This window comes from Scyliorhinus torazame, chromosome 5, assembly GCF_047496885.1.
Source record: "Scyliorhinus torazame isolate Kashiwa2021f chromosome 5, sScyTor2.1, whole genome shotgun sequence".
Taxonomy (NCBI): Eukaryota; Metazoa; Chordata; class Chondrichthyes; order Carcharhiniformes; family Scyliorhinidae; genus Scyliorhinus; species Scyliorhinus torazame.
Window position 1 is genome coordinate 127523489 of NC_092711.1, and position 23788 is coordinate 127547276.

Below are 23788 nucleotides of genomic sequence, written 5' to 3' on the forward strand. Positions count from 1 at the left end.
TATATGTTATTGGTTACATTTGTGTTTCATATTCTTCTGTCAGCTTGTTTGTCTGGTTTTATATGTTTGTGTATCTGTGTGGACATGTGATTGTATATGTCTGTTTGTGTACATTTGTGTAGCCGCTTGTGTGTGTAGATTTGTGCGTGTAGTGTGTATGTGCACGTGTGTCTGTGTGTGTATAAACATATGTCTTTTTGTGTTTATGTGCATGTTTGTGAATTTTTGCGCACGTTTGCGTGTGTTTTTGTGTCAAAATATGTGTGGTTCGTTGTGCCTAGGTGTATGTTTATGCATGTGTTTCTATGTGTGTGTCCATGTGTGTGTCTGTGTCTACGTGTGAGCGTGTGTATGTTTGTGGGTCTGTGTGCATGTGTGTGTAGTTTTTGTGTCTTTATCTGTCTGTGTATTTGTATCAGCTGCCTGTAGCTGTGCCAGTTGTGGGTATTATTGGTACCGATGTAGAATATGTTGAACTTCCTGCTATAAATGTGTTTTCTGTGAGTTGCAAGCTGACATCAGGGGACCGAATGTAAAAATACAAGGAGGTGCCTCAGGAGAGAACAGTGAAAACCCAGGAAGAATTCAATCGCCAGTCTGGATTTGGATTTTGGGGAATCGGTCTTAGCAGACGGATAAGAGGAACAAGGGTGCTAAAAAAAATACATCTTTATCATGATGGTCCTTTAAACTCTTCAGCCAGTAAGCTACATGACGTCTTGTAATGTCAGTAACTGAGTTCTTAGTCTAGAGAAGCGTTTACTTCCAAACTCCCTGCTTGGGGACTGGGAAGATATTGAGTTAATAATCTCCCTCTCTCTGGTCAGCTCAGCAAATTGCCTTTGGGTTCTCTCTGCTGGAGGTGGAGAAACAGAGAGTTCACTCATCACCCTCCTCTTTTGGTCGGGAAAGTGGAGGTAAAATGGGTCAGTATTGCCCCTTTGCTCTCTTTGTTGGGGAAGTGTGGGTACAATGGATTAAATAATGCCGCTCCCCTCATTGTTGGAAGCATGTGTCATAGAATTTATCATAGAATTAACAGTGCAGAAGGAGGCCATTCGGCACATCGAGTCTGCACCGGCTCTTGGAAAGAGCACCCCACCCAAGATCAACACCTCCACCCTATCCCCATAACCCAGTAACCCACACAACACTAAGGGCAATTTTGGACACCAAGGGCAATTAACATGGCCAATCCACCTAACCCGCACATCTTTGGACTGTGGGAGGAAACCGGAGCACCCGGAGGAAACCCACGCACACACGGGGAGGATGTGCAGACTCTGCACAGACAGTGACCCAAGCCGGAATCGAACCTGTACGAACACTTCCCTTTGTTGGGGAAGTGTGGGGACAGTGGATTAACTAATGCCCCTCCCCCTCTCAGTGTTGGAAGCGGATGTCCAGTGGATTACTCAGGCCCCCACCGTCTCGTTGTTGGGGAAGTGGAGGGACAGTGTGTTAACTAATGCCCGTACCCTTCTCTTTGCTGGGGAAGTGGGGGTATGGTGCATTAAGTAATGCCCCTCTTCCACTCTTTGTTGTGGAATTGGGTTACGGTGGATTAACTAATGCACCTCCCCATTGGGGAAGTGGGGAGACAGTGGATTGACTTATTCCCCTCCCCCTCTCTCTATTGGTGAAGTGGGGGTACAGTGGATTAACTAAAGCCCCTCCCACTCTCTCTGTCGGGGAAGGGGGGTATAGTGAAATAACTAAAGCCCCTTTCCCTCCCTCTATTGGGGAAGTGGAGGTACAGAGGATTAACTGAAGCCCCCCCTCTCTTTGTTGGGGATGTGGGGGGGGGGGGGGAGTGAAATAACTAAAGCCCCTCCCTCTCTCTGTTGGTGAAGTGGGGAACAGTGGATTAACAATTTCACTTTCCCCTCTCTTTGACGGGGGATGATTGGTCCATGTTTCTGTGTGACCCTCAATTCAGTTCCCGGTGGGTGTGATGCAGCAACTTAAAGCTGACATTAATTTTAAAGAGATGGACAATGGTAGAAGCAGGAACACCGAGATCTAAATGTGATGGGTTTCTTTGTCTGAAATGGGGAATTATCCGATTTCTCCTCAGCTGGAGGAAAGTCAATGAAGATATTTTGCTGAATCCTGTAATGGATGAGTTTTACTCTGTCTCTGACCCAGGGTGTATCTGAGCTGGGAGCAGTGGTTGTATCAGACTTGGGGACCAGACCTGTAGAAATCCGGGTCTCATTGAACAGATCTAAAATCAGCAAAGTGGAAGCTCCATTAATTAAGCGGCTGTATATTTAAATCACAATTGGAGGAAAGAACCTTTATTATTTTTATTTTAGTTCGAAATGCAATAGATAGATTCTCATTGACATGAATTAACGGTGTCCATCAGAGCGAGGGAAATGTTCACAAGACTGGGTTTACCGCTGGATTTATCAACCGTTCTGTTGATGATCTTCAAGGGGGTGGCTTCATGTCCCACCACACAGGAGTAAGAAGCGCCGCTGGCCCACTCCTCCGCTGCAATGGATAACAGGCTGTACATGAAGAAGGAGCTATTGCCGTTCTCCGCCATCACCTCGGTGTTCTTGTAGTTCCCGGGATTCACCGGCTTGTCATTGACGGTCCACTTGACGAAGATCTCTCGGGGGGAGAAACCTCTCACTAAGCAGCTGAGGGAGACGAATCTCTGAGCGGAGACGTCTTCAGCCGAGGGCAGGAGGACAGAGACGGACGGTTCCCGCGGATTGGGATCTGCAGAAAATGTACAATAAATGTCAATAAAATGGGGAATTCCGGAGACAGTTGAACCGCGGGTTAGATGTGAGAGAAATGTGTTTTGTGTTGGATTTTAAAGGTTTCCATTTCCCACTTTGGGATCTGTCCGGTTCCCCAGCTCCGAGCAGAGGTGGACACAATCCTTTCCCCTGAGAATTTACGGATATTGGATTCGAAAGTTTCAGAAAGTGTACAGCAGGGAAACAGGCCATTCGGCCCGCCTGTTCTGTGCTGGTGTATAAGCTCCACACCAGACTCCTCCCACCTTACCCCAAGAGGATTGGAAAACTGCCAATGTAACACCCTTATTCAAAGGGAGGGAGTCAAAAACAGGTAACTATAGGCCAGGGACAACAATAGCTGAGCATTTAAGCATACAGAGTGTAATCAAGCTGGGTCTGCCCGGCTTCATGAAGGGTAAATCATGCCTGACAAATTTATTGCAATTCTTTGAGAGGATAACGAGAAGGCTGGAGAGAGGGGGACCAGTAGATGTTGTATACATGAATTTCAAACCTCTGTTTAATAAGTGAATGTACTATTGCCATGGCTGCAGATACAAAAATAGAAAGGCAAGTGGTGAGGATGACAGAAAATCTATGGAGGGACAGAGACAGCGTAAGTAACTGAGTAAAAACTTGGCAGATGGAACATAATGTTGGAAAATGTGAGGTTAGACACTTTACTAGGAGGAGGAACATAACGGAATATTACTTAGATGGAGAAAGACTGGAGAAAGCTGAAGTAACGGGGGAATTGGGGGTCCTCGCGCAGAAACCACACAAAGCAAGTTCTGCAGGTAATGTGGAGACAAATTGAATGTTGACATTTATTTCAAAGGGACTAGAATATAAACATGGGGAAGTCTAGCGAAAACTATACAAGGCATTAGTTAGTCTACACCTGGTATACTTTGAATAGTTTTGGTGCCCTTATCTAAGGAAGACAGATTGGTTTTGAAGGCAGTCCAGAGAAGGATCACGAGGTTGATCCCGAGTATGGAGGAATCTTCTTATGAGGAGAGTTTAAGTAGGCTGGGCTGTACTTATTGGAGTTTAGAGGAATGGAGGCGGCCCAATCAGGGAGCTTCTTAGGGTAGACGCTGGGTGGTTGTTTTCCCTTGTGGTATTTCTGTTTATTTTTCAATGCCTGCCGATTTTCCTGCCAAAAGCTTTTTTCAGAGAGATTGAGGGAAGGATTACTTTGTTCATATGGGGAGGGAAGGTGACCAGAGTTAGAAAGGTGCTGCTACAGAGGGGAAGGCAGGCAGGGGGTTTGGGTCTTCCGAACTTGATGTATTACTACTGGGCAACGAATGTGGAGAAGGTGCGGAACTGGGTAAGAGGGGTTTATTCCCAGTAGGTCAGAATGGACGAATGGAGGACAGTTTGTGCAGGGGGATGGGATTGAAAGCACTAGCAACAGTGCCGCTCCCGATGAAACACTCAGGGAGTCCGGTAATAATAGCTTCATTGAGAATTTGGAGGCAGTTTCGCCAACACTTCGGGTTGGGGGCAGGGTCAAGGGAATTGCCGATTAGGGGGAACCACAGATTTGAGCGAGGGAAGTGGGATGGAAATTTTAGGAAATGGGAGGAGAAGGGGATTAAGACACCAAAAGATTTGTTTCTTAGGGGTCGGTTTGCAAGTTTGAAGGAGCTGGAAGCGAAGTATGGGCTGGAGCAGGGGGAAATGTTTAGATACATGCAGGTTCGGGATTTTGCCAGAAAGGAGATACAGAGCTTCCGGGTGGAGCAGGTCTCTACATTGCTGGAGGAGGTGCTGACGACAGGGGGACTGGAGAAGGGGGTAGTGTCGGCGGTTTATAGAGCTATCTTGGAAGAGGAGAAGGCACCACTGGAAGGGATCAAAGCAAAGTGGGAGGAAGAGTTGGGGGAGGATATAGAGGGGTTCTGGTGTGAGGTGCTCCGGAGAGTGAATGCCTCCACCTCGTGCGCAAGTTTGGGGCTGGTACAGCTGAAGGTGGTATGCAGAGCACACCTCACGAGGGCGAGGATGAGCCGATTCTTTGAAGGAGTAGAAGATGTGTGTGAACATTGCGGGGGGGGGTCACTACTCACGTTCGTATGTTGATTTTTAGGATAATTTCTGAAGTTGTGCACGTGAAACTGGACGCTATTCGGGGTGTCGGACCAGCCAGGGTTGGAAACACGTGCAAAGGCAGATGTTGTAGCCTTTGCCTCGTTGATCACCCGAAGGCGGATCCTGATAGGTTGGAGAGCAACCTCTCTACCCTGTGCCCTGGCATGGCGGGGGGGCCTGTTGGAATTCTTGACTCTTGAGAAGGTTAAGTTTGAAGTGAGGGGAAGAATGGAGGGGTTCTACTATTCATGGGTATTATTCATTATGCACTTTCAAGAACTAGATAACATCGAACATTAGTTGGGGCGGGTGGGTGGGAGGGTTGGGGGGAGGGCGCTGTGTGTGCTAATGGTGAGTATGGGTGATCCCTAATTCCTTTTTGTCATTTGTTTGTGTGAACATGCGGGCTAATGTTTGGGGTTTGGTGGGAGGATGGGATCGTTGTTATTGACACGGGGATTGACATATTTGTTTCTGATTATTGTTTTTTTGTTGGTGGGTGTAAATTTGGGAGAAAATGTGAAAAAGGAGAATTAAAAAAATATTTACAAAATTTAAAAAAAACAGTGCAGGTTACTGTGAAAACCCCCTAGACGCTACATTCCGGTGCTTGTTTGGGTACACAGAGGGAGAATTCAGAATGTCCATATTACCAAACAGCACGTTTTGGGACTTGCAGGAGAAACCGGAGCACCCAGAGTAAAACCCACACAGATACGGGAAGAACATGCAGACTCCACACAGACAGTGACCCAGCTGGGATTCGAACCTGGGACCCTGGAGCTGTGAAGCAACAGTGCTATACACTGTGCTACCGTGCCGCCCATCCCACCCAGCTACAATGCACTGTTTTATCCAGACCTAAGAGTAGATTCAAGATGTCACGCTCACCACAAGGATACTAGATGTTATAGACTGTAAGATCCACAAACTCTGCCAAGATGGCTGCAACTTAACAGAATTTACAGTGCAGAAGGAGGCCATTCAGCCCATTGAGTCTGCACCGGCTCTTGGAAAGAGCACCCTACCCAAGGTCAACACCGCCACCCTATCCCCATAACCCAGTAACCCCACCCAACACTAAGGGCAATTTTGGACACTAAGGGCAATTTATCATGGCCAATCCACCTAACCTGCACATCTTTGGACTGTGGGGGGAAACCGGAGCACCCGGTGGAAACCCACGCACACACGGGGAGGATGTGCAGACTCCGCACAGACAGTGACCCAAGCCAGAATCGAACCTGGGACCCTGGAGCTGTGAAGCAATTGTGCTATCCACAAGGCTACCGTGCTGCTAACATGTTATTATGGACATTAAACTGTGGGTAATATTCGATTCTGTGACCAATATTTAGTTAAACACGGATCTGAATAAGGAAACGTTGCAGCCACCTGTGAAGTTTAAATGTCTCGTTGTGTCAGGATGGACCAGCATTTGAGGAATATGAAATCTCTGGACTGTTGGTCTCCAAGTGTCATATTGAACACAGGAGAATGAGCTCGAATTGAGGCAGAGATAAGTGTGAGTGAGCATCATAAACTGCTATTGTATCGGGGTTTAACCCTGCAGTTAATTGTATAGAGTTTTAACGCTGCAGTTAATTGTCAGGGATGCAGTATAATAATGTGTGTGTGAGATGCATCTGAAGCACCAGGAACCAGCTGAACCAGCAGAGCTGAATGTCTCCCAGTGCAGCCACAGGACTGAACTTATTCCAGCTTCCAAGTCCACCTGAGAACCAACCTCCTGGCTATTCATCTACAAGAAGTTTCAGAGCCTCATGAGAATTATCTGTTTCTAAGAACCCTTCACTCCAACTAAAGGATCAGCTCAACAAGAAGACAACAGGCCTGCAGTGATATAAAGATTACAGTCTACATTCCATTTTCATCATTACAGCTTCAACTTGCTCTGTACCTAATTTCTGTGTATGTGTCAGTGAGTGTGAAAGGGACGAGAGACTGAGATGTTCAAACATCCAGGGAAATAGTGTGATAATAAATAACCTTTGTTCCTTTAAAAATTACTAGTAAGCCTGCTGCTGAAATGTATTTTAAATAAAGAAAGATCATCCAGAGGGTAAGAAAATATCACACAAACATCCTGATAATGGACTGGAAAGGACCACGAATTGTAATCAAACGCTGTCTCACCCTCTTCAGGTAGCTATATAGAGGCTGCAGCCTCTCACACTGAATGTTTACACGATCCACGGGACCTCCAGACTACAAACATCAGCTTCAGCCCAGGCGTGGGTGAAACTTTTTAAAACCTGGTGACTTCAAATTTTGAGAGCGGCACTAGGACCAGGCTGGGATCAGAAACCTTCAGGCCCCGCCCACTAGCTGTTGCGTCACCAAGACGCCAGCGCATGCGCTCTGCCTCCCCAAGATGGCGGCTGTGAACCAGGGCCTGGTCCCGGGAGAGAGCTGACCGGCGGTGATGTGACCTGAGGATCACCGCACCTCAGGCAAGGGGCCAGGTTGGGAAGGCGGTGCCTTCAGGAATAACTGGGAAGGTGATGTTTGGTCAGTTGCTGCAGTCTGTGTAGTGAAGGTGCTGTCACAGTGGTGTGAGGTGAGGAAGTACAGGATTATCACCCAGCAATGATCAATTAAGGGGAATGTAAATCCAGCTCAGGCTGCTTTCAGATTGGAAAGGGAGCTAAGGTGTGTCCCCAGAGCTGGTGAATGTTGTGGCTTTGGCAGTTTCTCTATAAATTCATTCCCTCCCTCCCTCTACCACCTCTATCTTTAGAGTCAGAGAGTTTTACAGCACGGAAAGAGGCCCTTCGGCCCATTCATAATAATCTTTATTATTGTCACAAGTAGGCTTACATAAACACTGCCAGTTATTGTGAAACTCCCGTAGTCGCCACACTCCGGCGCCTGTTCGGGTACTCAGGGAGAATTCAGAATGTCCAATTCGCGAACAAGCTCGTCTTTCGGGACTTGTGGGAGGAAACCGGCACAGCCGGAAGAAACCCACGCAGACACGGGGAGAACGTGCAGACTCCGCACAGACAGTGAACTAAGCTGGGAATCGAACCCAGGTCCTTGCAGCTGTGAAACAGCAGTGCTAACCACTCTGCTACCGTGCCACCCATAAAATTATTAGATTACTGGGTCTGGATGAATTGTTTCCTAGGATACCGTGGGAGGTGAGGGAGGAGATTGCAGGGGCTCTGACCCAAAGTTTTAATACCTCTCTGGCCAAGGGGGGAGTTTCCAGGGGACTCGAGAACAGCTAATGTGGTCCCACTGTTTAAGAAAGGTTGTAGAGATAAGCCAGGGAACTGCAGACCAGTGAGTCTCACGTCACTGGTAGGGAAACTATTGGAGAAAATTCTGATGGACTCTATCTCCACTTGGAGAGGAATAGTCAGCATGACTTTGCCAGCGAGAGGTCATGCCTAACAAATTTGATTGACATTTTTGAGCATGTGACCAGGTATGTCGATGGGGGTAGTGCAGTTGATGTAGTTTACATGGATTTCAGCAAAGTCTTTGTCAAGATCCCACATGAGAGACTTGAAATTGATCAGGTGGATTCAAAATTGACTTTGATGTAGGAGACAGAGGGTGACGACTGCTTTAGTGACTGGAAGCCAGTGACCAGTGGCAAACCACAGGGATCTGTGCTGGGTCCCCTATTATTCAGCATTTATATAAACAACATGGACGACTATGGGGGGGTAGGATCAGTGCTTTGTGGATGACACAAAGATTGGCCGGGTGGTTCACAGTGAGGTCGAGTGTCTTGGGTTACAGGAAGATATTGATGGGTTGGTCAAATGGGCGGATAAGTGGCAAATTAAATTTAACCCTAAAAAGTTTGAGGTGACACATTTTGGAAGAGATAATGTGACAACAAAGTATTCAATGAACAGCGTGACACTGGGATGTTCTGAAGAACAAAGGGACCTTGATGTGTTTTCCAAAGATCTGTGAACGCGGAAGGGCAGTTTAATGGGGTGGTGAAAATGACATATGGGGCATTACTGTGAGCAGTTCTGGTCACCACATTAGAGGAAGGATATGATTGAACTGGTGGTGCAGAGGAGATTCACCAGGATGTTGCCTGGGATGGAACATTTGAGTTATGAAGAGTCATTGTATAGAACAAACAAAGAAATGTACAGCACAGGAACAGGCCCTTCGGCCTTCCCAAGCCTGTGCTGGCCATGCTGCCCATCTAACTTAAAACCTTCTACTCTTCCGAGGTCCATATTACTTTATTCCCATCCTATTCATGTATTTATCAAGATGCCCCTTACATGTCACTACCGTCCCTGCTTCCACCACCACCTCCGGCAGTGAGTTCCAGGCACCCACTACCCTCTGTGTCAAAAAGCTTCCCTTGCCCATCTCCTCTAAACTTTGCCCCTCGCAACTTAAACCTCTGTTTCCTAGTAATTGACTCTTCCACCCCTGGGAAAAAGCTTCTGACTATCCACTCTGTCTATGCCCCATATAATTTTGTAGATATCTATCAGGTCGCCCCTCAACCTCTGTCGTTCCAGTGAGAACAAACCGAGTTTATCCAACCCATCCTCATAGTTAATGCCCTCCATAATAGACAACATCCTGGTAAACCTCTTCTGTACCCTCTCCAAAGCCTCCACATCCTTCTGGAAGTATGTGTGGCGACCAGAATTGAACACCATATTCCAAGTGTGGCCTAGCTAAGGTTCTATGCAGCTGCTACATGACTTGCCAATTTTTATACTCAATGCCTTGGCCGATGAAGGCAAGCATGCCGTATGGCTTCTTGACTACCTTCTCCACCTGTGTTGTCACTTTCAGTGGCCTGTGGACCTGTACACCCAGATCTCTGCCTGTCAATACTCAAAAGGGTTCTGCCATTTGTTGTATATTTCCACCTGTATTAGCCCTTTCAAAATGCATTACCTCACATTGTCTGGTTTAAACTCAATCTGCCATCTCTCCGCCCAAGTCTCCAACCGATCTATATCCTGCAGTATCCTCTGACAGTCCTCATCGCTATCCGCAATCCCATCAACAATTGTGTGATCCGGAAACTTACTAATCAGACCGGTTCCATTTTGCTCCAAATAATTTATATATGCTACAAACAGCAAAGGTCCCAGCACTGATCCCTGCAGAACACCACAAATTACAACCATCCATTTAGAAAAGCACCCTTCCACTGCTACCCTCTGTCTTCTATGACCGAGCCAGTCCTGTATCCATCTTGCCAGCTCACCTCTGATCCTGTACAACTTCACCTTCTCTCCCAGTCTGCCATTATGGACCTTGTCAAAGGCCTCACTGAAGTCCATGTAGACAACATCCACTGCCCGATCTTCATCAATCATCTTCGTCACTTCCTTGAAAAACCCGATCAAGTTAGTGACACAAGACCTCCCCTTCACAAACCATGCTGCCTCTCGCGAATACATCCACTTGCTTCCAAATGGGAACAAATCCTGTCTCGAAGAATTCTCTCCAATAATTTCCCTACCACTGACTTGTAATTTTCTGGATTATCCTTTAGGCTTGGGTTGTTTCCATTGGAGCTGAGAAGATTGGGGGTGGGGGGGAGGGAAATCTGATGGAGGTGTACAAGATTATTCGGGCTGTACAAGATTATTAGGGGCTTGGGCAGGGTGGATAGGGAGCAGCTGTTCCCCTCTGTTGAAGGTCAGTCAGAAGGGGAGATGAGCTCATGGTGAAGGGCAGAAGGTTTCGGGGGGTTCAGAGTTAAAAGCCTTTTTACCCAGAGGGTGGTGATGGTTTGGAATGCACTGCCTGTCAAGGTGGTAGAAGCGGGTTGCCTCACATTTTTAAAACAGTACCTGGATGAACACCTGGCACGTCAAAACATTCAAGTTCGGTGGCATCGCAGACAGCCTAGATGATGGCATAGAATTGCAAGAAGATATTGACAGACTCGGTGAATGGGCAAATTTATGGCAAATGAAATTCAATGTAAGCAAGTGTGAGGTTATACATTTTGGACCAAAAACGAATGGAACGGAGTACTTTCTAAATGGAAAGAGGTTCGGATCAGTGGATGTCGAAGAGACTGGGGGGTTCAGGTGCATAGATCTGTTGTGGGAAAAATAACCCGCAGAAACTAGACTGTAGACTATTCAGTGAGAGAAATGCTTTATTAAATGACAGAGCTCTGGGAGAAGCCCTATACCCTCAGACAGGGAGTCGCCGACTTCTCCTCGATTGTGTTTGGGACTTAGCCTTTATACACATGAGTAAACAAAGTTGACAGTTGATCATATGATCATGAGTCAGTTCGTTTGGCACAAGCGTTAGTCATTTTGCAATAAGAAACAGCAAGAAATCGAGGCCAACTTCTGCGAATTTACTTAGCAGATACTTTAACAGACACTGCGGTTGCAACATCAGGTACGGGCAGTTGCCTTTTTGCTGAACATTTGCCTTCATCACGGTTTGTGGTTGGAACTCTTTGTATGATAGCAGTTGAACAACGGAGAAGTGTGATAATAGCTTATAACTCAAAGGTCAGTTTGTTGTCCAAATGTCTTGTGCGTAAGTCAGCACATTTAATGTCTTTAAACAGAGTCCATTTTATATCAGGCGGCATCCATTTTGTATCTTCTGAAGTCTGTTCGGAATTCTACCTCTTCAGATCCTTAAAATGCCACAAACAAGTGCAGAAATTAATCAAAAAGGCTAATGAAATGCTGGCATTTATATCTGGAGGATTGGAGATTGGACAAGTTATGCTGCAGTTATACAAAACCCTGGGAAGACCCCACTTGGGGGCTGTAAACAGTTCTGGGCACCACACCGTTGGAAGGATATTTTACACTTGGAGGGAATGCAACACAGGTTCAATAAAACAATACCCCACAATACCTGGATTACAGGGGTTAAATTACCAGGAGAGATCGGCCTGTTTTTTGCAAGAATTTAGAAGGTTAAATATCTCTTAAGATATTAACAGGGAAAGATAGGGTCGATAAAGATAAACTATTTCCACTGGTTGGAGATTCTAAAACTAGGGATCATTGTCTAAAAATCAGGGGTAGACCGTTCAGGAGAGATGTTGGGAAGAACTTCACACACAGGATGGGAGAGGTTTGGCACTCTCTCCCACAAACAGCAGGTGAAGCTGGATCAGTTGTTAACATAGATACATAGAAGATAGGAGCAGGAGGAGGCCTTTTGGCCCTTCGAGCCTGCTCCACCATTCATCACGGTCATGGCTGATCATCCAACATAAGTTTAAGTCTGAGGTAGAGTTTTGTTCAGCGAAGATATTAACGGATATGAAGTTAGGTCATAGATCAGCCATGATCTCACTAAATGGCAGGACAGACTCGAGGGGCTTAATGGCCTACTCCTGTCCCTATGTGTATTTCTGTGATTCTGAAATTCAGACAATACCATGACAGGGAAAAAGTCCGGATTAGAACCTGAGTTAGTCCGAGCTGCAAACCATCCCTCCAGATCCTGGCTCTTCATGGATTTAATGAAGGTCAAGGCAATAGTTGGATTATTGAAAGACTTGACGGAGTTGTTGGATGCCATTTTTCGGGTTGCAGGATAAAGCCTGACGAAATTCACTCCCCACAGGCTTGACCTGCCTTTGAACTTCATCAAAGTCGCGACGCTTCGTTTGTGTTGCTGTCGAAAAGTCTTGAATCCTCACTCCCTCCTGGAGCCAGACGCCACCTCACCGTACCCGTCTCCAGGACCTTCTGGCGATCTTTCAAGTTGTGGAAGTGAATGATTACAGGCCTGGGAAGAAAACTATCCTCTTAGCCTCAGAGACAGGATACAATGCACCCTTTCTAATTTGAAACACTCCGGCTTCACATCCAGCTTGAGAAAACGTGGCAGCCGCTCCTCGAAGAACCTAACGGGAGCCTTGCCCTCCACACCTTCTGACAGACCAACGACTCGGATGTTCTTTCTCTACCCTCGGTCCTCCAGGACCTCTGCCACCCACTTGGCTGGTTTTCAAAGGATTGAATTCTTGCCTCCGTCGAGGAGGCATCTTGCTGAATGTTCAGGGTTCTCTCCTCCGGATCATCGAGCCTCTTCATGGTGTTTTTTAGCTGGGCCTAATGAGCTCACAGATATTGAGTCAGCACACTCCGCCTCTGGTCAGTAACACGGATAATGTCGGCAGTCATCATTTTTGCTGCCCCTTGAGAGAGCCCCGGAGAGCGCAGAGTCGAGACACCTCCTGAAGGTCAGGCCGCCATGTTGAAAAGGAGGCTCCATTTCCGCTGAATCCACCTGCGCTGTTTTATCAATGATTTCTTCACTTTTTCCGGCATAATCCTACCAGACCGAACCCTGAAGTCTTCCAGGGACATGATAACAAATATTAATTCAAGTGTGCTGACCCTCGGGTTAAATCACCTCCAGTCAGCTCTCTCTCTGTCAAAGGGGAGAGCAGCCTATGGTCCTCTGGGACTTTTGCGACTTTCATTTCACATATATACAACAAATATAGATTCCTTTAAGGAACAAAAATCCAAGAGGAAAAGTGATGTAACCGTGGCTAACAAGAAAAGTTAAAGATTCCATGAGATCCATTAGAATTCAGCAAAGAAGGACCAAGAAACTGATGGCGAGAAACATAAAAACCGACTGGAAAAACTTCCACAGGAATGTGAAAAGGAAAAGATTAGGAAAGACCAATGTTGGTCCATTCCAGGCAGAGACAGGAGAGTTTATAATGGGGAGTAAGGAAATGGCAGATAAACTAAACAATGTGTGTCTGTCTTCACAGAGGAAGATACAGAAATTGTCCCCAAAACACCAGAGAACCAAGGGACTGGCAGAGATTAGTATTGGTGAAAAAGTAGCACTGGAGAAATTAATGGGGTTGAAAGTGAATAAATCCCCAAAAGCTGATGATCCACATCCCAGAGTGTTGAACGAGGTGCCTGTAGAGATCTCTATTCCTCATGCTAAATTCTCCTGACTCTATCTGGAGCGGACAAACCTTTTGTCTGAGCAAAATGTTTCCTTTTTACGTAGCCACAGAAGCTTTTACAGTCCATTTTTATGTATTTTGCCAGTTCACATTCTATTCTATTCTCCCCTTTTTTCCCTCAGTGCCTTGGTTGAAGAACGGAAGTAAATCCTCGGGAATGAATCATCACTTTGGACAGGTTCTGAGACAATTAAATTTCAACCTCCAGGACAGAGTAACTATAATCTTGGAGTGTGATTGTAGGTTATGTAAAAGGGCAAAGTTCTAGTTTATAGTTTAATGTGTAGGTTTCCGAGTTAAAGTAGCTTCTAGTTTGTTTGTTTGTTGTATTAAAAGACCCGTCATGTGATCCTTTAATTTGTTGACTGGGAATTTGATTTTTTCGAAGAAGTTGCTGACCTTTACGAAGATCCTAATCCACAAGTTTTGTCTTCCTATTTGAGCCTCGCGCACCTTTCTGTCTCTATTGCTCGTGTCAATGACAGCCAGGTGATGGAGCTGAGGGCAGAATTTAGCTGAGAATAACGGGGCTTGTTCCCCAGGTGGGAAACTGCCATCGGCGTCGCTAATAGGGGCTGATTTAGCACAGGGCTAAAGAGATGGCTTTTAAAGCAGACCAAGGCAGGCCAGCAGCATGGTTCAATTCCCGTACCAGCCTCCCCGAACAGGTGCCGGAATGTGGCAACTAGGGGCTTTTCACAGTAACTTCATTTGAAGCCTACTTGTGACAATAAGCGATTTTCATTTAATTTTTCATAATAGAGACAGGAAGGTGCTGGAAGACTGACTGAGAACTGCACCTCCAACCAATCAGGGGAAGGTGACCGCGGCTGACTGATGCGACCCCCAGGGTCCAGTGCCCCCGTGTCCAAAGCAGGGAGTCACGAGAACAGGGTACAGAGAAGCCGAAGGGGAACCATTTGGGACCCAGAACATTGTGAACGTCCTGATACTCTGGTTGTCTTTGATCCTCAAGTAATTTTCTGGGTTTTTTTTTTAGCCATGTTTCTGTTTCATCAATAAACTTTTAACAGGAAAATATTTGAATTTGTTGGACTTTACTGATTAAATTTATTCACTTTCGGGAAAGTGGGTGAGAGGGGTTGACAAGCTCTTTAACAGAAAGTGATCCCTCTAAGGTAATTGGCAAAGGGGGCAGAGGAGATTTGATTTTTCTTTTGACAGTGTTTGAAAATGGGGTTCAGGGAATCAATCGTGATTGACTAATTTATCAAGGTTCTCTGAGGAAGTAACAAGGGATGTCAATAAAGGGGAACCTGTAGATGTGCTTTATCTGCATTTCCAGAAGGTATTTCCCAAGGTGCCACATCAAAGGTAGTTACACAAAATAAGAGCAGCAAATGAGCTGGGGTGGGGATGGACACAGGTCACATTATGGAGATTGAAACATCTGGTATTAGTGATGGTGTGGATATGGGGTCAGAAACTCATCTTGGGGTCAAATCTGACATGGAGATTGTACAGAGTGTGGTTCAGCCTCAGACATTCCCAGGGAGAGGGATGGACTCGGGAGTTAGGGAACGGAATTTGTAATGGTGACTGAAGACAATGGCTTTGGTCTTCCCAATTTTTAATTGGAGGAAAACCTTTCATCCAGTACTGGATGTGGGATAAGCAGTTTGATAATTTAGTAACAGTGGAGGAATGGAGAGGAATGGTGGTGAGGTAGAGCTGGATGTTGTCAGTGTCCATGTGAAAACTAACACGGTGCTTTGGGCTGATGTCACCTCGTGGCAGCTTGTAGATGGGAAGTAGGAGGGGCCGAGGATAGATCCTGGGGGACGCCGAGTACAAGGACTGTGGAGAGGAAAGGGAGATTGGAGATGTCTTCGAAATTTGTAAAGATGGTGGGGTCAAGTGTTCTGTTTAGGATGGGTGATGATGTTGCATTAAAGTGAGAAGGACAGAACCAAATGAGAGAGAACTGGAAACCTATCAACTGTCATAGAGAGGTTGGATGGTCGGATGTTTTGTGCGAATGGAGTCGAGGGAACAGAAGTTGGGTCTGATGGATAATATAAGCTCAGAGGGAGATAGAAGATTGGAGAGAAACTGGAGAAAGATCCGAGTTCAGGGCTCAGACGAGGAGGAACTTTAGATGCAGTTTGGTCTGGTGGGTTAGTGGAAGGGAGGGAAGCAGCAGAGGCAGCTGATCAGATTGCCTCAATCTCAGTGACACAGGAACCCCATGAACTCCACACACTTGTTGTCGGAGGTGAGGGTGGATGGAACAGGGGGAGGGGGGACAACATTTCAGAAGGAAGAACTTTTGTTCGAAATATTTTGAAATACTTGATGCACATTGTTTCACGCAATGCTGATTTATTTGACTTTTACCTGGAATATTAACCCAGAACTGAGCTGGAGTTTATTTACTGTTAAGGGCACGGCCAGAAAGGAAATTTGAGACATTTGTCCTCACAGTTTGTCTTTGCAATTTGTATAGCACAAGGAGAGGTTGTGAACTCCAGAAATGATGTCCCCGACTACTTGTGATGGTTTCTTAACAAAGCAAAATGTTTATGATGGAATAGGAAAATAAATAAAAGGGCTTCACACACCCCAATACTTTAAACAGTTCCAAACAATCTTAATTTAACTACCTCAGAGCTAACCTTCCCCAATCTGTCCAGCAACGCCTTATAGATTTTAAGATCTATAAAATGCAGAAACCGTGTCCCAAACTGTGCCTTTACTCCAATTTGCTCCTGAGGTTAACCAGCAGTTAACTGGCTTTTCAAATCTGTCATCCTTCACACAGCTTTCTGGGCTGAGATTCAAACAGCAACTTCCCAGGTTTCAGGGGCTTTTTATAGTAACTTCATTTGAAACCTACGTGTGACAATAAGAAATTTTTATTTCAGTATCCCCTTAACGACGTTCTTTCCCTTTGATCTCGCCATCGTTTTACCCAATTTCTTTCGAACTAATCTCTCCCAGAATTGATTAACATAATCTCTTTACTTTAACATTCATAATTTAAAAAGTGAATTTACTTTATCCATCCTTCATTCCTGACACCTTTCTTTCACACCTTGCATCTTTTGAATCACAACCACCCATTCACATCTGTTTCTGTTCTCTACCCAACCTGACTACATTTTTTCAGTAAACATCTGGTTTGAAGTCTAGCTGGGCTCATTAACACATCAAACTCAGTTTAAATTCACACAGCTTCTCTTTCTCCCACTGTAAGGACCACTCTCACACTTCACCAGTTACAAAAAATGATAATATTACACACAGAAAATAGTTCAATTTCTTAGATTCTTCTGACAAATTTTCTTGATAAAACATCAGTAGAAATCGACATTTATGAACAAGGTTCATTCCTGTGATTAACAGTAAAATACAATCACTAATTATTTGCAAACACGTTGGTGACTTGTCAGGATGGACAACCGAGTGAATCTCTTCCCACACACGAAGCAGGTGAACGGTCTCTCCCCAGTGTGAACTCGCTGGTGTCTTTGCAGAGTGGATGACTGAGTGAATCCTTTCCCACACTCGAAGCAGGTGAATGGCCTCTCCGTGGTGTGAATTCGCCGGTGTACAGTCAGTTGAGATGATCATCTGAACCCTGTCCCACAGTGAGAGCATCTGAATGGTCTCTCATCAGTGAGAACAAGCTGATGGCGCATCAGGTCCACAGGACTTTTATAGCACTTCCCACAGTCAGTGCATTGAAATGGTCTCACTTCAGTGTGAACCTGCTGGTGTTTCAGCAGGGTGGATGAATCACTGAATCCCTTTCCACACTTGGAGCAGGTGAATGGCCTCTCCCCAGTGTGAATTCGCTGGTGTACAATGAGTTCAGGTGACTGCCTGAACCCAGTTCCACAGTCCGAGCACCTGAACGGTCTCTCATCAGTGTGAGCTCGCTCATGACGCATTAGGTTGAGGGAACTTTTATAGCACCTCTCACAGTCTACACATTTAAAAGGTCTCTCGTCCGTGTGAACCTGCTGGTGTTTCAACAGAGTGGAAGAATCAGTAAATCCCTTTCCACACTTGGAGCAGGTGATTGGCCTCTCCCTAGTGTGAACCCGCTGGTGTTGTTGCAGCCCTGATGATCGAGTGAATCCCTTCCCACACTCTGGGCAGGTGAATGGCATCTCCCCACTATGAACTCGCTGGTGTCTCAGCAGGTTGGATGACCAGGTGAATCCCTTCCCACACTCTGGGCAGGTGAAGTCTCCCCAGTGTGACTGGGCTGATGGGCTTCCAGCTCCGACAGGGATCTGAATCCCTGCTCACAGACCCCACATTTCTCCGCACTGCCAGCATTGCTATTTTCTTGCATGTTAAAAATCCGATGATATTCAGATCCTGATGTGATGTTTGTTTTCAGTTTCCCAACTGCAAATCCTCCCCTTCGAACACCCTGTGAAACTGATTTAAAACACAAAATAGGGAGTGAGAGAGAACCCATAAAAACACAAAGGCAGGTTGTGAAATTGAGCGAAATGAATCTGGTCATTTGTGGGGCCGGCACTGGGAAAAAGTGACCATGAAAACTGCTGGGTTGTCATGAAAACCCAACTGTTTCAGTGATGGCCTCAGGGAAGGGAACCTACCACCCGGTCTGGGCCTAAACAGGATTCTGGCCTCTATATGAACATATAAAATAGGAGTAAACCATAAGCCTCATTGAACCGCTCCAACATTCACTATGATCATGGCTGATCTTGGTTTAATCTCCAACTCCCTGCCCTCCTCCCCAAATCTTTTGATTCCCTGAAAATCTCTGGGTACGAAATTTCCATTTTAATTGTGCTTCTTTAACTGAATTTGTTAAAGGCACACTGGCAGCCCTGACCTCAATTAAAAAGCGATCACAAATGTGTTCCAAATGAATATCTGAGCCATGAGTAAATTAGCATAAAGTGAATGAGATGTTCACTTTAAGTGATTGCCTGGATAAATGGGGTTTGATTCATAGGGTACTCATGGTAGCACAGTGGTTAGCACTGTAGCTTCACAGCACCAGGATCACCGTCTGTGTAGAGTCTGCACTTTCTGCCCGTGTTTGTGTGGGTTTCCTCCGGGTGCTCCAGTTTCCTCCCAAGTCCCGAAAGACGTGCTGTTAGGTAATTTGGACATTCTGAATTCTCCGTGTACCTGAACAGGCGCCGGAGTGTGGTGACTAGGGGATTTTCACAGTAACTTCATTGCAGTGTTAATGTAAGCCTACTTGTGACAATAAAGATTATTATTATTATACTGACACCAGTAGTGACAAAAGAGAGTATTCAGACTATTGGGGTGACCTTCACTTGAACCACGCTGGAACTAGTGCCCGGATGAATCTCACAACCAGGGCTGCAGAGAGAGCTTTAAACCTATTAGTGGGTGAGGAGACAGGGTTGTGGTGAGGAGAAATTTGGAAAGTTGATGAGAAGGGACAAGGCAGTCATGCAGGGTAGCAAGACACAATGATAACCAGAATGTGACAGGGACAGAATGTAGAAATAGAATATTTTATAAAATTAATTGATGGCTATTTAGCGTGGCCAATCTACCTACTCTGCACACATTTGTATGTAGGGGTGAGACCCACACCGACACGGGAAGAATGTGCAAACTCCACAGGCTGAGATCAAACCCGGGACCTCGGCGCCACGAGGCAGCAGTGTCCTCCTGAGGTCAAATCTGACACCAAATCTGTGGAGAGAGCGTTTCGGCCTCAGACAGTTCCCAGGGAGAGGGATGGACTCGGGAGTTAGGGAACGGAATTTCTAATGGTGACTGAAGACAATGGCTTTGGTCTTCCCAATTTTTAATTGGAGGAAAACCTTTCATCCAGTACTGGATGTGGGATAAGCAGTTTGATAATTGAGTAACAGTGGAAGAATGGAGAGGGATGGTGGTGAGGTAGAGCTGGGTGTTGTCAGTGTACATGTGAAAACGAACACGGTGTTTTTGGATGATGTCACCTAGGGGCAGTGTGTAGATGGGAAAATAGGAGGGACTGAGGGTAGATCCTTGGGGGAAACCGAGTACAAGGACTGTGGAGAGGAAAGGGAGTTTGGAGATGGAGAAGTAGTTTGTAAAGATGGGAGGAACAAGTGTTTTTTTAGGATGGATGATGACAGTGGATTCAATCCTGAGAGAGACCGTACCAGCAGAGAGAGAGAGCTGTTCACAATATCAGCTCACATGGAAAAGTTGGGATGTCAGCAGTTCATGGGAATTATCAATCGAGCAGAACGGGGGTCTCATGGACAAGGTGAGTTCTGACGGGAGAGAAAATGGAGAAAGATGCAAGTTCAGAACTTGGACAAAAATGGGCTTTAGAGACAGTTTCGTACGGTAGGTTAGTGGAGGAAAGCAGCAGAGGCAGCTGATCGGATTGTCTTAACCTTAGTGACAAAGAAGCTGTGAGAGCGCCTCACACTTGTTATTGGAGGTGAGGATGGAGGAGACCTTCAAAAGGAACTAACTTGTGTTAGCGATATTAAAAAGACACAACACACTTTGTTTAACACAAATTGATTTGACTTGATTTTTATTCAGAATTTAATTCCTTGTAACTGGATTAGAGTTTATGAACATCAGCAGCAACTGACCCCAATGAACATGTTCCAGTCCAGGATGCGATTAACAGCGAGCCCCAATCACTGAAGTTACTTGTGAACTTTCTGGTGCATCAGCAGGTTGGATAACTGAGTGAATCCCCTCCCACACTCTGAGCAGGTGAACGGCTTCTCTCCAGTGTGAACTCGCTGGTGTACAGTGAGGTCAGATGATCGCCTGAATCCACTTCCACAGTGAGAGCACCTGAACGGCCTCTCATCTGTGTGAACACGGTGATGAGATATCAATTCCCCAGAACTTTTATAACACTTCTCACAGTCTGGACATTTAAATGGTCTCTCCCCAGTGTGAACTCGCTGATGTACAGAGAGGTCAGATGATCGGCTGAACCCAGTCCCACAGTGAAAGCACCTGAACGGCCTCTCCTCGGTGTGAACACGTTGATGGGACATCAGTTCCCCAGAACTCTTATAACACTTCTCACAGTCTGGACATTTAAATGGTCTCTCCCCAGTGTGAATTCGCTGGTGCCTCAGCAGATTGGAGGAATGAGCAAATCCTTTCCCACACTGCGAACAGGTGAATGGCCTCTCCCCAGCATGAATGTGTTGGTGTGTCTGCAAGTGGTATGAGTGTGTGAATCCTTTCCCACACTCGAAGCAGGTGAACGGTCTCTCCCCAGTGTGAATGCGCTGATGGATTTTCAACTTGGATGGATAATCGAATCCCTTCCCACAATCTCCACATTCCCATGGTTTTTCCCCGGTGTGACTGCATTTATGTTTCGAAAGGCCAGATGATCGACTGAAGCCTTGTCCACACACAGAACACGAGTACGGTTTCTCCCCACTGTGAACGGTGCATCTTCCTTCCATCTTCAAACACCCATGATGTTTATGTTACAAACGTTTTGGTGAGTGTCGATCTTGATGTGATGTTCAGTTTGAATTTCCTGACTGAAGTTCCTTCACTTCTAATACTCTGCGAAATTGATTCAAAACAGAAAATAGGGCGTGAGAGAGAACCCACAAAAACACAAAGACAGGTTGTGAAATTGAGCTGAATGAATCTGGATATTTGTGGGGCAGGCACTGGGAAAAGGTGACCACGAAAACTGCTGGGTTGTCATAAAAAACAACTGGTTCACCTCTTTGGGAGGAGAGAGGGAGAGTGTGTGTGAGAGAGGGGGTGTGTGTGAGAGAGGGGGAGTTGTGCGAGAAGGGGCGTATGTGAGGGTGCGAGTGAGAGAGGGGTGCAAGAGAGAGAGAGAGGGGTGCGAGAGAGAGAGGGTGCGAGTGAGAGAGAGAGGGTGCGAGAGAGAGAGGGTGCGAGAGAGAGAGAGGGTGCGGGAGAGAGTGAGAGACAGTGTGCGTGGACAGAGAGCATTTGGGAGAGGCAGAGAGAGGGAGTGTGTGTGTGTGTGTGTGAGTGAGTGTGTGTAAACACAGCGAATGGTAATGACCTGAAACGCAAACACTTGCGTTTAAAGGACGATAATGTTCACTTCCTGATGAATCGAGTGAAGCTGTCACATTGTGATGTAAGAGTTTGCTCAAGGTTCCGGTCTGTAAATCCTCTTCTAAGACCCTGAAAATGAAATTTACAAAAGGTATCAATGTCAATCCAAAAATGGAATTCAGAAAATAAATTTGTGGTTTGGGTTTGTCGTGCGTAAATTCTCCCTTTCTAACTTCCTGTAAAAGGAGTTTCCCAAATCCACCATTGTGTGGGGCGGCACGGTGGCACAGCGATTAACACTGCTGCCTCACAGCACCAGGGACCTGGATTCAATTCTGGCCTTTTGGGTCACTGTCTGTGTGGGTCACTATCTGCCCGTGTTTGCGTAGATTTCTTCGGGCTGCTCCAGTTTCCTCCCACAGTCCAAAGGTAGATTAGCCGTGTTAAATTGCCCCTCATGTCCAAAGATATGTTTGTTAGGTGGGGTTACGGGAACAGGGCGGGGGCTTAGGTAGGGTGTTCTTTCAGAGGATCTGTGCAGACTTGATGGGCTGAATGGCCTCCTTATGCACTGTCGGGATTCTATGATTGTCAGTCTGGGATAGAAAATTCACAACATTCCCTTCTCCTGCTCCCTCGTCCAGTTCATGCTCCCTGCTAAACTTAAAAATTTTTTTTTAGAGTACCCAATTATTTATTTTGTATTTATTTATTTCCAATTAAGGGGCAATTTATGGGGCAATTACTGATACTGCGCAGCTTTAATCACAGCCCGGCCCCGCCCTTCATTCACTCCGATTGGTTGGAGGACCAGCTGCGCTTGGTCGGTCCTCCAGTCCCGCCACTCCTCTTCCTATTGGTCCGGAGCCGCTGTCAATCACCCGGGCATTGTGACAGTTCCAGATGGTGAGAGCCGCCACAGGCTCAGGCTGATTGTCCAATCATTTTTTTAAACGAACTAGACTACCCAATTCACTTTTTCCAATTAAGGGACAATTTAGCGTGGTCAATCCACCTACCTTGCACATGAGGGTCAAACCCACGCAGACACAGGGATAATTTGCAAATTCCACACGGACAGTGACCCAGGGCCAAGATTCAAACCCGGGTCCTCAGCGCCGTAGTCCCAGTGCTAACCACTGTCCTGCCCTCTCCACGCTTTTACTTTGCCCCTCGTCGTCATCAGCAGTCCCTCATTTGAGGATGACGTCTACTCAGGGTCTTGAGTTTTTGCCATGGGTGGACAGAACCACAGATGTTGAGACCATCAGGTATTGGGATCAGGAGAGGAGGATGTATTTCCCTTTCTTTCCATCAATCCACCGCCCCATCATTCAGACATTTGGACTCAAAGGGTGATACAGTTTGATGGACAGGTTGTCTGCATTCTGAACAATGGGTAACAAGCTCCTCCCACTCATGGAAACGTTGCCCCCGATAAAGATGGCGATCACGCATGCGCCATGGTGCACACTCATTCCAATAAAGATGGCGGCCGTTAATCCAGGCCGAAAATGAGGGGCTGCAGCCCCGTTTAGTACAATCTGGATCTGGTAAACTCTTTTCAGAGTTTAATGACTCACACAATGTGCTTACGCAGCGTTTCCGACCTTCCCCGCGATCTCACGCACCCTACATATTGTTAACCGCCTCTTACAAATTATGGATGCAAAGAAGAAGCAGCCGCTCTCCATCGCCATTACTGATATTGCGCAAGCTTCAATATCAGCTGGTCCCGCCCCTCATTCACTCCGATTGGTTGGAGGACCAGCCCCCAGTCCCTCCCCTCCTCTTCCTATTGATCCGGAGCCGCTGTCAATCACCCGGGCATTGTGACAGTTCCAGATGGTGAGAGCCGCCACAGGCTCAGGCTGACTCGCTGATTGTCCAATAATGTTTTAAAAAATAACTTTAGACTACGTGGCCAATCCGCCTACCCTGCACATCTTTGGGT

The 23788-nt window shown here is 46.2% G+C and overlaps 1 protein-coding gene and 2 long non-coding RNA genes across 3 annotated transcripts; 1 reads left to right on the forward strand and 2 right to left on the reverse strand.

Annotated features, from left to right (window-relative positions):
- Nucleotides 1-2295: 2295 nt before the first annotated feature.
- Nucleotides 2296-7132, reverse strand: LOC140421869 (uncharacterized). The gene is made up of 2 exons (XR_011947143.1): nt 7017-7132; nt 2296-2733 (listed from the first exon to the last, which is right to left on the reverse strand). It is a non-coding gene; the product is annotated as an uncharacterized lncRNA (long non-coding RNA).
- A 116-nt stretch (nt 7133-7248) lies between these two features.
- Nucleotides 7249-14859, forward strand: LOC140421856 (uncharacterized). The gene is made up of 2 exons (XR_011947130.1): nt 7249-7440; nt 13941-14859. It is a non-coding gene; the product is annotated as an uncharacterized lncRNA (long non-coding RNA).
- Nucleotides 14860-17189: 2330 nt separating this feature from the next.
- LOC140417904 (uncharacterized) lies at nt 17190-23536 on the reverse strand. Its single transcript, XM_072501335.1, is given in 5 exon segments — nt 17190-18088; nt 20283-20314; nt 20470-21357; nt 21839-21963; nt 22854-23536. Coding segments are annotated over 3 exon segments (1701 nt in total). The 5' UTR covers nt 21252-21357; nt 21839-21963; nt 22854-23536; the 3' UTR covers nt 17190-17201.
- Between the last annotated feature and the right edge of the window lie 252 nt (nt 23537-23788).